This window comes from Thalassophryne amazonica, chromosome 3 (genome assembly GCF_902500255.1).
Source record: "Thalassophryne amazonica chromosome 3, fThaAma1.1, whole genome shotgun sequence".
Taxonomy (NCBI): domain Eukaryota; kingdom Metazoa; phylum Chordata; class Actinopteri; order Batrachoidiformes; family Batrachoididae; genus Thalassophryne; species Thalassophryne amazonica.
The window spans coordinates 6,656,468-6,671,266 of NC_047105.1; the positions used below are offsets into that span (position 1 = coordinate 6,656,468).

The 14,799-nt window shown below is 41.1% G+C and overlaps 1 protein-coding gene across 1 annotated transcript in view; it reads left to right on the forward strand.

The window, feature by feature from the left end:
* Nucleotides 1-13,425, forward strand: part of LOC117505736 (sarcolemmal membrane-associated protein-like) — a 119,770-nt gene extending 106,345 nt beyond the window's left edge. The window contains 2 exon segments of the mRNA XM_034165291.1: nucleotides 3,232-3,319; nucleotides 11,696-13,425. Coding sequence (XP_034021182.1) covers nucleotides 3,232-3,315 — 84 coding nt within the window. The 3' untranslated portion in view covers nucleotides 3,316-3,319; nucleotides 11,696-13,425.
* Nucleotides 13,426-14,799: the final 1,374 nt, after the last annotated feature.

A 14,799-nucleotide genomic window follows, 5' to 3' on the forward strand; every position in this document is an offset into this window, starting at 1 on the left:
TTTTCCACTGCTAGACCAATGTCTAGTAAAAATACTTGTCGTTAGTGATTAAAATTGTTCGACAAGACTGGGGATTTTTTTTATTTATTTGCACCTGAAAATAATGAGATTATAATGACCCGCGCTGTGCCGCTCACAGTCACACCCACACATAGACATGTGTACCCACACCACTGACTTCATGAATGAAACTCGGTCAATAAAGGATAATTGTGTAAAAATATAATATACGTATATATAAATGTATTGTAATGGTTTTAGGAGCTGCGTTGAACAGCTGCAGCAGGACGCCTCAGCAGCTTGAACAGCGCAGATCTGTGTAACTTTCCGCACTAATATTTGAGAATGTGTGTGGGTGTCAGAGTAAGTTTAATACTTTCCTGACATAATTTAATGTCATTTAATTTTACTGGCTCAATATCCAGGTCAAAATGGCATTTTAACATGTATTTTGCGAGCATTTTTCTGAGTGTGTTCAGTCGCGAATCTCCTTTGAAAATGCATTAACATCCGGGAACTTCATCAATATTTTGCCCGGTTAGGAGACGTCATGCTGTCCACGTTTTCGTTTCAAAGAAAAAAAAATTATATACAGATAATCAATCAATCAATCAATTTTTTTATATAGCGCCAAATCACAACAAACAGTTGCCCCAAGGCGCTTTATATTGTAAGGCAAGGCCATACAATAATTATGTAAAACCCCAACGGTCAAAACGACCCCCTGTGAGCAAGCACTTGGCTACAGTGGGAAGGAAAAACTCCCTTTTAACAGGAAGAAACCTCCAGCAGAACCAGGCTCAGGGAGGGGCAGTCTTCTGCTGGGACTGGTTGGGGCTGAGGGAGAGAAACCAGGAAAAGACATGCTGTGGAGGGGAGCAGAGATCGATCACTGATTAAATGCAGAGTGGTGCATACAGAGCAAAAAGAGAAAGAAACAGTGCATCATGGGAACCCCCCAGCAGTCTACGTCTATAGCAGCATAACTAAGGGATGGTTCAGGGTCACCTGATCCAGCCCTAACTATAAGCTTTAGCAAAAAGGAAAGTTTTAAGCCTAATCTTAAAAGTAGAGAGGGTGTCTGTCTCCCTGATCTGAATTGGGAGCTAATATCATAAAATGCATTTAAATTGTAATCCTGCGAACTAATCCCTGTTTTTATTAAATATACCTGTAATCTGAATACGTCTTTTTTCTGTAACTGTAGCAGAATACAGTTACCTTTTTTTGTATTTTAATTACATAACGCCGTTACATGTATTCCGTTACTCCCCAAGCCTGGTGAGTAGTTGTTAATCATCAGCTGCTCCATGTAAACAGTCACCCGAATTGCCATCCTCAGCTACTCGCGCTTTAGGCTCCACCTTCTCCTATTCTCCTCCTCATCGATTCAGTTTCTTTTGTTCTTATTTTTCTACTTATTCACCTATTCCTTTATTTTTCTCCTCCTAATGTGTCAGCTGTGGGTTTTCTTCATTTCCTTGAGATTTTCAAAATAAAAGTCCTGATCTAGGTTTTCATGACAGGCGTTTATACATATATATATATATATATATATATATATATATCATTTATCTTCATAAGGAGATAAATGTTGTAAGTGTATACTGGACAGCAGTTATAACTAAAAACAAACTTACAGCCCGGTGACGTGCAGCAGTTTTTCTTCTGTGGTGTTTTGTGAATGTAGCTGTTGTGCGGCTTTTTCCAAATGTTTCATGTGAGTAGAAACCTGAAACACTATCCTGCCTGTCTTTATGCAAATGTCTTCCTTTATTTTCTCCGTGTCTTCCTGTAGCCATTATTCTGTTGCCTGCTCCACAGGTGTTTCAGCAAACTTCAAAAAAAAAAAAAAAACCTCCAGTGTGCGCCGAAAGTACCGGTGTCGCCGACTGAACGGTCCCCCTAAAAATGGCTCTGCCTTGCCTTCACTGTGCATGCATCAGCCGCGGTTCACCGATTATCGCCTTGTTTCTGCTTCAAACTGCACTCCAGTCATCATCTGTCTCAGCATCAGATATCTGAAGCTTTTGTACAGCAATCACTTCCACATAAATTCAGACGGGGGAGAGATCAGAGCGGCACGTCTGGATCTGACATGCTTCTGCGCCTACGCTATGTTGTAGCGTTCGTAGGTACTCATTATCTTCTTGTTTCTGCTTAAAACTGACTTTAGAATGATTTAAGAGGTTTTACTTTGTCATCTGATGGTTAATAATCACATTATTCCCTTTGATTACTTTGGATGGAGAGAGTCTGACTCAGAGAGTCAGGCGCATGTGCAGTGAAGGCAGGGCGGAACCATTTTTAGAGGGGACCGTCCCATCAGTGACACTGCTAACACGCAGTTTACAATGACAGAAATTCAGATTTTATGCATTTGTTGAAAGTGGTAATGTGCCCCCCAAAAGGTTTTTTCTTTCTCAAAAGATGGGCTGTTTAATAATGACATAATTTATGCAGTTTCATAATTTTACATAACTTGAAATGAGTGGGGGAAAAAAATGTGAAATGAGGCAGAAATTTATTTCAGGCAGTTGTGTTGTACTATTATTTATTTATTTATTTTTCTCATTGCCAATTTCTGACCAATTTCTGATTGTTGGGTTTTGTTTCCGCCAAATCTTGATTCATAGGCAGGATTCACATGTTGTACGGCAGATGATAAATGGGATGTTCCGTCAGTCGGTGACAAAAACCTGTTCACTGTGACCAAACGTGAGAGAAATAATTCCAGCACTGATGCACTTTTTTGTGTGTGTGTGTGTGTGTGTGTGTGTGAATTAATACACAGGAATAAATGGCGTGATGTTGCCATTATCTTTGATTTGTCCGCTCCTGTTTTTGCTCGATGGTGTGGAACAAACTTTGCACCGGATGCCCTTCCTGAGATCGGGTACTGGCGCCATTGGACCACAGCAGTGGAAAAGAAGAGCTTCCTGTTTTTAATTCAGCATCATTTAAAATGTGCAGGAAATGATGTTCTGTGAAATTAACCACCTGCACTGCCGGCTGGTATGACAGTTTGGTGAATATATGACCGATTCCAGCCAGACAGGAGGTGGGGCCAGGAGGTGCCTGTTCTTCTTTTGAAGTTTGCTGGAGTTTGATTGTGTAGAATGAGGAAGCTCTCCTCTCTATGTAGATGCTCCATCCTTTTTGTTTTTTTTTGTTTTTTTTGCCGGCTGATTTCTTCTCCTCTCCTCCCCACCCCCACCCCACTCCCTCTAGACACCCACATTGCAGCCTCTCCAAGCCATATTCATGGGCCTTGTCCTGGCTCTGCTCTACTGGTGTTTCAGCCAGTTGTGGTAGAAAGGTACACACTGTGTCGTTAGTTCTTCTCTGTGTGTCTTCTGCTTCTGTGACAGTATCGTCCTGGTCGCTCTGCAACTCAGCGTGACAAACTCTCACCTTTGACCTTCAAAGGCCAGGCTGCACGATAGCTGTGTGAGCTAAATGAAACTCTCTGTCCCTGTTAACTGTCAGCATGTTCTTATAACTGTTAATTAATAATAATAATAATGACATTAACCTGTTGCCTGTTTTGTTTGGTATCGATGGGATGATTTTTTTTTTTTTATTTCTAAGAGGTTTGTTTGATCCATGCCCACCACGGGCTCTTGGAATTTTTATACACGCGCGCGTGTGTGGTGATTTTTCAACCACTTGGTCACATGTTTTGGGGTTATTCAAGTTATTGCATTTTGTTCTCGTCATTCTTATTCCGTATAGTATTTTTTTGTGTGTAATAAAATAAAATTAATATAAAATAGATTTTTAAAATGTCTTAATCATAAAATGCACGCTTCATTAAAGCTCAAACACCAAATCATGGGTCAACTCAAGGTGCTGAGTGTCAGCAGTTCTAAACCTTACCTGAACCCATGAGCAAGCGCGCTGATGACCTTCAACTCACAACATTTAAAAAAAAAATTCAGTCTCTGACCTCCAGCTTATTTTGAACACAAGTTCTCATGCCAGCCAGATTTTTTTTTTTTTTTTTTTTTTTTTTTTTACTTTGAATCAATGCTACCACAGCGTTTCTATTAATTTATTTATTTTGAGTTTTTGGAGCTGAACGCTGAATTAAGATCAGACCAGGACGTTATCATCACCTGCTTCTTTCTCTGTCTGATCATCATCATCGACATTGTTGTTGTCGTCGTGGCCTTCATTTATGTTGTTGCTGTTGGCTTTGTGTCTGTTTGGTCTTTAAAGGGACAGCCTGACATCGTTTAAAGGGATACCTCCGCCTCTGCAGGCTAACACTTTATTTAATTATCACACAGAAGCTGTTTGTCATCGGGATCCCAGAGAGCGAGGAATCAGGATTTCAGTTCAATTTTCAATTTCAATTCAATTTCAATTTAATTCAGTTTATTTCAATTTATTTTCCTTTATATAGTGCTATATCACAACAGAGTTGCCTCAAGGCGCTTCACACAGGTAAGGTCTAACCTTACCAACCCCCAGAGCAACAGTGGTAAGGAAAAACTCCCTCTGAGGAAGAAACCTCAAGCAGACCAGACTCAAAGGGGTGACCCTCTGCCTGGGCCATGCTACAAACATAAATTACAGAAATAATTCACAGAACAATTCACGGACGAATATACAAGAATTGCTGTTGGTGCACAGGACAGGAGGGTCGCCAACACAAACACAACTCCCATCTCTGGATGGAGCTGCACCTTAAATGGAGAAAAAACAGAATCAGGCATCAGAAGGACAAAAAATGCTGTATAATTTGCCAGCATTAATCAACAAGAAAAACAGAAGAAATACTAAGGTGATTGCCGGCCGCTAGCCCTAAGCTTCACTAACAGACCCAGAATTTAGGTGAAGTTGAGGACGCGGCACGCTCCAATTACTAATAAATGAATTAAGAGTAAAAGCGTAAAAAAAAACTGTACCAGTATGCTAGCCATACGAAAGGGAAAATAAGTGCGTCTTAATTCTGGACTTGAAAGTCTCCACAGAACAGGGGCACGATAAGAGAAAGCTCTGTGACCCGCAGACTTCTTATTCACCCTAGGGACACACAGTAGTCCTGCACCCTGAGAACGTAAAGCCCGGGCTGGTATGCAAGGTTTAATTAGGTCAGCTAAGTAGGGAGGTGCCAGTCCATGAATAATTTTATAGGTTAGTAGCAAAACCTTAAAATTTGATCTCACTGGGACAGGAAGCCAGTGAAGAGACGCCAAATTGGGTGTAATGTGGTCGAACTTTCTGCTTTGTGTCAAAAGTCTGGCTGCGGCATTTTGAACCAATTGGAGAGCCCTAATGCTAGACTGCGGTAAACCAGAAAATAGAACATTGCAGTAGTCCAATCTAGAAGAGATGAACGCATGGATCAGGGTCTCAGCATCAGCCATAGACAGGATGGGACGAATCTTCGCTATATTTCGCAAGTGGAAGAAAGCAGTCCTAGTAATATTTCTAATATGGAGGCCAAAGGACAACGAAGGATCAAAAATTACCCCAAGGTTCCTCACTTTGTCAGTGTGATGTATGACACACGAGCCGAGGCTGATTGTTAACTGGTCAGATTAATGCCGATGTCTCACTGGACCAAGAACCATCATTTCAGTCTTTTCAGAGTTTAAAAGTAGGAAGTTTCTAGACATCCAACTTCTCACTGCTGCAAGGAAATCTTCTAAGGATTTTATGTGAACGAGATTACCAGCAGTTATCGGCATGTATAACTGAGTATCTTCTGCATAGCAGTGAAAGGTAATCCCAAAACGCCGCAATAAGTGCCCAGGGAGGCTGTATAAAAGGGAGAAAAGCAGGGGGCCTAAGACAGACCCCTGAGGAATCCCAAATTTCATGTCACTAAGGTTAGAGGTAGTGTTACTGTACAAAACACAGTGAGAACGACTGGTCAAGTATGATGTCAGTCATGCAAGGGCACTCCCAGTAATCCCAAAATGATTTTCCAGCCTATCAAGTAGAATATGATGATCCACTGTATCAAATGCAGCACTGAGATCTAACAGCAGCAGAACCTTAGTGGTGTCCGAGTCCATTGTAAGCAGAAGATCATTCACCACTTTAGTGAGAGCCTTCTCTGTGGAATGATATTTTCTAAAAGCAGACTGCAGTGGCTCAAAAAGTTTCTCAGTAAGAGAGTCTACGAGCTGTCGTGACACCACTTTTTCCAGAATTTTAGAGCAAAATCATAGATTTGATATTGGCCGATAGTTTTTTCAATACACTAAGGTCAAGATTAGGTTTCTTAAGTAATGGTTTAATCACTGCAGATTTGAAATGTTTAGGAACAGATCCAGAAGTTAAAAGATGAATAATTTCCAGCACAACCGGCCCAAGAGTGGGCCACAGGTCCTTAAACAGTTTTGTGGTATAGGATCAAATAAACAGGTTGTGCTTTTTGTTGACATTACGAGTTTTGTCAGCATGTCTAGAGAGATACTATGAAATTCTGTAAATCTAGGTAATACCTCAGTAGTGGCACCCATCTCAATAGCAGGGTGTAGTGGCTGGGTTAAGGCATGCTGGGATATGTTGAACCTAATGTCATCTATTTTCTTCTGAAAGTAATCTAGGAAATCTTGTGCTATAAAGGAGAGCGAGCTACAGGTGGTTGTCCCATGAATAAGTGTTGCCACCGTGTCGAACAAGAACTTTGAGTTATGCTTGTTTTTGTTGATCAAATCAGAGTAATAGGTCCGCTTTGTAGCCAATAATCGATGCTTATAGTCTAAGACAGCATCACGCCACGCAAGGTGGAATACTTCTAATTTTGAACGACGCCATTTCCGTGCTAGACCTCTTGCTTTATGCTTGAGGTCACGCAGGTAATCATTGAAGCAAGGTGACTGCGATTTGGGGGAGCGTGGTTTCAACACAGGTGGTGCAATCATGTCGAGTGTCGTTTTGAGCACTGAGTTTAAACTATCCACAAGTCTGTTTACTGACTGGGTATTTGTCAAAAGTGAGGCTAAGACATCAGGCAGTCTAGCTTCTAGTTCAGTCTTAGTTGAGGCGTTGATGCATCGCTGCAGTGATAAATAAGGTTGTTGTTCCTCTAAACACAGCAGCGAAACTGTAAACTTAGTGAGTGATCAGAGACCACTGATGTAAGAGGCATGATGTCAATATTTGTGACAGCAATATCACGTGTGAGAACCAGATCCAGGGTATTTCCACTAATGTGCGTCGAATCCCGAATGCATTGCCGAAATCCTAATGCATCCACAATTTCCATAAATGATTTGCAGAGGGGATCAGAAGGCTTATTTATATGAACGTTAAAGTCACCAATGATCAGAATGTTATCTGCACTAGTTGACAAGTTAGAGATGAACGCACCAAATTCATCTAAGAATTCAGAATATGGGCCAGGAGGCCTAGATACAGTTGACAAAGTACTACGGCTGATTTTTATTCTTCTGACCTTGGCAATGCGTAATATCCTGAGCAGAGCGGAGAATCAGATGCTCAAATGAGTTATTTGTGACCCCCAACAGCTAATAAGTTAAACCTAGATTTATAAATAAGAGCAACACCCCCGCCTTGCTTCGCATCACGAGGGACGTGACTAAATGTATTGCTGGTGGGCAGGCCTCATTTAAGGGGAGGACAGCTGTAGGTTTAAGCCAGGTTTCACATAGCCCAATCATATCTAAGTGATGATCAATAATTAGATCATTGATCAGCAATGATTTTGAGGACAGTGATCTTATGTTAATGAGCCCCCAGTCTAAGGACCTCAGTGGGGTTGACAGTTGAACGTTTGGGTTTAGGGGTGGTTCCTTAGGTTTGAGACATTCCACGCGCGTTGTAGGTAGCAGACACAAAATCTTTGCTATTACTGGAACAACCACTGGGCCATCCTCAATTTCAACATGATCCAATATAGTAATGGGTATTAAGTTTGCAAAGCATATCCCTCTATGATTTTTATGGACACGTCTACGGGAGCAGGCCACAGTCTCAACTTGTTGAGGATCCTACTGCCGCTGTTTAGTCTGCATTAGAGAAGTCCACGCCGATCTACCGAGCACAACTCAAAACAGCCACACTCAAGCGCCACACGTCACTGTGTGGCTAATCATCACATTGTAAGGTCAAAACATTTAATAGATCAGTAAAAAGTGTTGGAGCCAAACGGGACAGCAAAAATCTTGATGAGTGACTTAATGTGTCCCAGCCAGTTTATGTGGCTAATAAGTCCAAAACAATAAACATGATCAGCTTGTAACTTGCGAAAGTAAAAGAGCACACATTCAAGGTCATTTGATGGGGATTAAAGGTCATATCTCACGCCAGTCAGCACTGTCTTTTAAAGATTTATGAATCGTACTTCCAACTCTTTAACTTGTGTGGGTACTGATGTAGCTGATAAAAAAAAAAATGCAGAACAGATTCAGAGCTACTCTTGGCCATAAGAGTGACGTAACCTCAGCCTGAAGGTCAGTCCACCTGTGTCCACTTCATGTCTCGCTCTGGGACACACCATCTGGGCTGGATTTTGTCTCCAAATGTATATGGCTTTAATTTGGGTTTCAATCAAACTTTTGCATTTTGCTATCGACACTTGTCCTTCTCCACCTCTGTAACTCGTGGCGTATTCAGAAAGACAACCATCGCATACGTCTCAGTAAGGCTGAATAATAATGACTACATACATACTGTGAAAGTGGTGTCTGATTTCACTCCCATCGTGTTCACACAGACATATAAATCTCCACCGTGTGGCGCTGTGCTTTCGCCACAGGAAAACTGCATTCCTTTATAGCCTTCTTTGAATATCTCTTGGTAGCTTAGCTTAGCCATTGGTTTAGCTCAGCTTAGCCATCGGTTTAGCTCGGCATAGTGAATAACAGAACGTCTGAAAGCTGATCCACATCACGGTTCTCTTGTTGGTAGAGATCACTCATGTACGACTGTCTCCTGATCACAGAAGTGGGTTGCTTCCACATGTAGCATCTTTGCACAGCTTAGCACAACGCTATGCTGCGGCACAAACACGGCTGATTCCGTGCTTTCGCAAGAGGCAACATGCTTTGTCAGAGTTCATAAAGAGGAAGGATAAAATCTGTGGTTAGAGCGTTTTTTTTAATACCATTCTCATGCTGTGGTTGGCTTCACTTCTGCTCTGTCCCAGAAGGACTCCTTAAAAAAAAAGTCTCGCTTTCCTCCACAAAATATTATCTTTGGAAAATCTGACCATATAATAAATATAATCACCAATAATAGTCACGTGACCTCCCATCCTGGCAAAACACACATTTTAATGATTTCACTCTGCGGAAAAATTATGCCCCCCCCCCATTCATTTTAGGGGTGGGACCTGAGATGATGTCACCAAAACTCAAATTCCCAACAGCTTGATGTTTCTGAGTGTCTATCAGCGGCAGGCAAAATCAGGTTAAATTCTCCATGTTGATAATTTAATTTCTCTGTGCATATGGCACTAAAAATAAAACAAAATACGTCAATATTTTCATAATTCCTTTTTATTTAGAATAGTCAGCTCATGTGACATTCTATTAGAGATATGTGCTTTTCAGTTTGATGCAACAGTTTAGTCGAAAAAGCTTTGCCTTGATAATGTCTCATCGACGTGTCTGCCCCCTGCTGGGCACGTCGTGTGCCCCGCCCACCAGGGCCTGCCTTTCACATGAATGTTGTGGACAAATACGAGAACAAATGTACTGCTGTGGATGACAGCAAAACGTTTCATCTATTAACTCAAACACTGAAACAACACTGTAATGCGCCTCAAGTGTGAAGTTGCCATGGTTACGATGCGTTTGAGGGTGCTGAGGTAGAAAAATGTGGACGATCCCCAAAGGTGAAGGGATTCTGATACAGTGCCGTATCGTCAGCACACAGACGATGAACTCTGGCTGTGATACAGGTATCCGTTTAAACGTGGCTCCTCCCACCTGACTAACATTCCTGCAGCTTCAATCCGCTAACCAGGTTGCTCCTTTGTTTCTTTTTCATTTCATTTTCCTTCATTTTGAATGTCTGCGGTTCATGTTTGTTTAAAATGAATGTGATCTGTTTTTGCAGCAGTGAGACGACACACTCTCCTCCTGATTTGAAGCAGTGTTCGTGATGCATTTTCTGAAGCATTGTTCATATAAGACGTATCAAACAGCTGCTGCACATTTTGTGAATCCAGGACACTTGCAGCACTGATTATGCCAAACATTGTGCAGTGCTATCAGAGTGAGCAAAGTGCCTGCAGCCAGCAGTAAGCGAAATGCTTAAAGCCCCTGAATGACCTTCAAAATAAAAGCATTTCAGCATGAACGTGACGCTACAACTTTAACTGTAAAATTACTGAAAAACCTTCCTTTTGTCTGGATGTAATTTAGAACCATTGCACATTCAAAATATAAAGTGCAATTAAGGTGACGATTTCTGAGTCTTCACAATTTGTTTAAAAGCATGTGAAGACAAAATCAAATTTTGCCACATCAGTTTAATTTAGGATAAAAACCATGAAGGGCTTCGATTTCCTTGTAATAACTCAGAATAAAATAGTCCCAGCGATAAGTGTTTGGTCTCAGTGCTGTTATTTTTTTTATTTTTGCATTCAGTACTTTTTTTTTGTTTTTTTGTTTTCCTTTTTGAAGGAAGATCTAATTGAGTCAACATTTTCAGACTCGTTGTTTTGTACATGGAACATGTTGAAATTTTCTTTAATTGTTCGTATTTCCGTCATCATTTCACTGTTTGCTTAACTTTATTTTTTGTATCGTGACCGGTCATTTATTCAGATTAACGCCTCTATCATGTCTTTTTTTTTTTGTCTTGATTGATGATTTGATTGATTGATTACTTCTGCATCTCACAAGGAGCCTCTGAATGAACATTAAAGTTCTAAAATGATATTGAATTTGTTTTAATTTTGTCTATTAATGAAGTGAACTGATTGCTGTCGATTATAATTGGTCCACAAGAAAAACATTTTTTTTGTGATTTGAGAAAATAAAACTTGATATTTTTGCATGCTGTGAGAATCTCAACCTGTTAAAAGAAGCAATGAAAAGCAGAGATTAAATTTCAGAGTTGACTCTGGCTCAGACAAATAAAATCTCGTTTGTTTTAATAATTTAATACATGTATAAATACAATAAAATCTAAAGAGAAACATTTTAAAAGGAACTACTGAAAACATTTTGGCTCATTGGAACCTGGACCATAAGACCACACCCATAAGAGGCGGAGCCAGGCAGAATAAAAATAGTCTCAAGAATAAAGGACTTTTAAAACATGCTGTTTGATTTTACAAAACTATTTTCAACACTTAAAATAATTCTTAAGCTCAAACAACACACACATATATATAAATGCACACTATACTATGAGATCCGACTTTTACAAGACATGTTATTACATGTCTTTACTAAACTCTGAATACTGCTGTTTTTGAAACGGTTAATCTCAGAACTTTTTTTTTTTTTTTTTAGTCTCAGAAATTTGTTCTGGATCACAACTGACGCGTTCAGCAAACTGGATCAAAGCACAAACATTCAAACAACAAGCATGACAATGGAAGACCTTTTTGTCTTTTCTGGGCTCCAAACTTTTGTCTTTTGTCATTTTCTGCCTTTTTTTTTTCTCTTTTATGATGTAAATGTAATTTCTTTTATTTATTTTAGACTCTGGTCTGGGCATTAACTTGTTTTCTCCTCTCTCTCTCTCTCTCTCACAGAGCGGCTGGGGCCACTGGATGCCGGTTGTCGTGGTGATGATCGCCGTGACGGCAGCTGTCCTCTATCCCAGCCTGTCTAAGAGCAGCGCCACCTAGAGGAGTGCGTCTGTGCTTTACTTGTATAAAGTGTAATTGTACATAATTGTAGAGGGAATTTAAAGGTTGTGGTTTGTACCATTGATTCAGACACTTCTCTGACTTTGTTTTTTTTTTTTTTTTTTTTTTTTTTTTTTTTTTCCATGGGGGCGGGGTTTTCCTTGTCGTTTTTACTCTGGTCTCAGCTGTGGTGGGGGGGGGGGCGCTCTGGTTTTCCAGCAAGCGGAATTTTCTCACAAACTTGAACAGATGACTTCCAGAATCCTCAGTCCGACCAGAACCGGGTCGATCGTGATCAGTCACCACCCCGGTGAAGCCAGTCGATCAATCAGCCGACAATTTCTGATCAGCTCAGCTTCAGTCTTTGTGTGTAAAATGTTAAATAGGAACAAATTTTTACGACACAGAAGCCTGAAAATTCTGTTGACGGAAAAACAGAAACATGACCTACATCCGTAGTTTATCTAAAAAAAAAAACAAAAAAAAAAAAACAATTTAGAAGCTGGAACATATTAAAATCAATTTTATTGATCAATTAACTGGTTGGTTAATCTGGTTATCTGAATAATTTGATTAGATTAATTTATTCACTTTATTGGCCAGTTGATTTGATTTGATGATCAGCCACGTTGATGATTTGATTTAGCGGTCAGCTGTTTTGGACAGACGTGTTGTCTCCTTGAGAGTTCTCTGTTCTGTTTTGGCTCCGCTGTGTTGGAGGCCGAACGGTGTTTATTAATGTTTTTGTTTTTCAGGGGGAAGTGGGCGGGGTTAACTTGAACCAAATGTCAGAGCTGATATATATTTTTTGTTTGTAGTTTTGGGCACAGACGGGGGTCAAAGTGCCTCTGATGTAACTACCACAGTTTGTGTATGTGTGTGAACAAACACACATTTTATCTAACACATGCGTGTTTTTTTTTTTCCTTTTTTCCGTGTTGGAGTCCAGAGACACCGCGTGGATCGGCCATGTTGGATGATGTCACTCAGTGCTACAGGCAGCTAAGTCTGTGCATCATTTTAGTCCAGAGTGGGAGGTGATGGTCAAACATAGAAGCTTAGCCCCGACTTGTCATCTAGCGCCACCAGCAGGTCAAAATGTCCTCAGTGCTTTATTTTACAGACATACCTCAAAAATAAATTCTCCTCTGCATCGTAACGGGATGCAAGGGTCAGCCGAGCAGCAATCCGTTTCCATAACGACCGCGGCCTCAGAGGCAGGTCGGCGCTGGGCTGAGTGCCGTCATAGTTAAACGTTTCCGTGAGAAGTCGCCATCGGTTCTCTTCACAAACGAATGTTCAGGTATTTATCGTCACACCTCCGCATGGTGGCCGCTTGGTTCCACCCTCTCCTGGCCAGAGGGGGCGCTGTTTCTCTGGACTCCGAGCACCGTTTTGTCATCCGCGTACACTTGTCTTGTCTGTGTTTAAGGAAATTAAAGACAACGAACAAATATTCCTGATGTTTAAAGATACGAACACTACAGAGAAGTGTAAAATAAAAAGCTAATGAGCGACATGCTACTAGACTTATTTTGTTAAACTGTTGGAGATATGAGAGAGATACTGTATGTAGAGATGTTTGAATATGCAGATTAAAGGATATACAGGATTAAAGTTGTAGCAAGGTGAACACCAAACCTGCTTCAAAGTCGTTACTCTCTGCACAGTCTGTCCTCCTCGCCTATAGGGGGCAGAAGTTTCTGAAATCTGAGTTAAAGATGAGCAGTTGACATTCGCAGCGGCCAGCGTGTGCACGTGGCTGTAAATCATTCTGGTCATAAAGGTTCTTACAGCTCTCTGGGTTCACCACAGTGGACCTGACATGGATTTGGCACAAGTTTTACACAGGATGCGCTTAACTCACAAGCACTGGTAAGAAGACAAGAAATTACACTGTGGACAAAAATGGTATGAAAGCAGCGCAAAAATCAGTATTTTTTTTTTTTTACTTTTTGTGCATTTTTGTGCTTGTGAACGTAATACAGGTGAGACGTAGCTCCATTAATAGATTCTAAATATACAGTATAATTTATTTTCCTTTAAATAGTGCCAAATCACAAGAGTTGCCTCAAGAGGCTTCACACAGGTAAGGTCTAACCTTACCAACCCCCAGAGCAACAGTGGTAAGAAAAAACAAGAAATACTGTATAATTTGCCAGCATTAAACAAGAAAAACAGAAATACTGAGGTGATCGTCGGCCGCTAGCCCTAAGCTTCACTAAAAGACCCAGAATTTAGGTAAAATTGAGGTCGCGGCCCGCTCCAATTACTAATAACATGAATTAAAAGAGTAAAAAGCGTAAAACAAACCTGTCTAGATTTAAAATATAGATATAAACTGGGGAGGTGATGGTCTAGTGCAGGGGTGGCCAAGCTCGGTCCTCGAGAGCCACATTCCTGACACTCTTAGTTGTCTCCCTGCTCCAGGAATGTGGCTCTCGAGGACCGAGCTTGGCCACCCCGGTCTAGTGGTTAAGCGTTGGGCTTGAGACCAGAGGATCATTTGTTCAGATCCCAGCCTGGCTGGAAAATCACTAGGGGCCCTTGGGCAAGGTCCTTAATCCTCTAGTAGCTCCCGGTGTGGTGAGAGCCTTGTATGGCAGCACCCTGACACCTGGGTGAATGTGAGGCATTAATGTAAAGTGCTTTGAGTGATTAAGATGGAAAAGCTGTATAAATGCAGTCCATTTATTTAACTCCATGTTATATGGAGACTAGACACAGGTGGTTTCAAACCAGGAACCTTAAAATGCACTGGCTGAACAGCTGCAACATGTGTCAAATTTCATATTGTGTAAACTTCTTGACACCGCCCACTTTATCAAGCTCCACCCCTAACCTGCAGGCCTCTGGAAGTGGGAGGAAGCCAGAGCACCCAGAGGAGAACAGGCAACTCTGACAGGACCAGGCCAGAACTCAACCTGGAACCTTCTTGCTGTGAGGCAACAGAGCGAACCACAGAGACACCATGCCGCCACCTCTTGGGATGATATGGAAAATGCAAA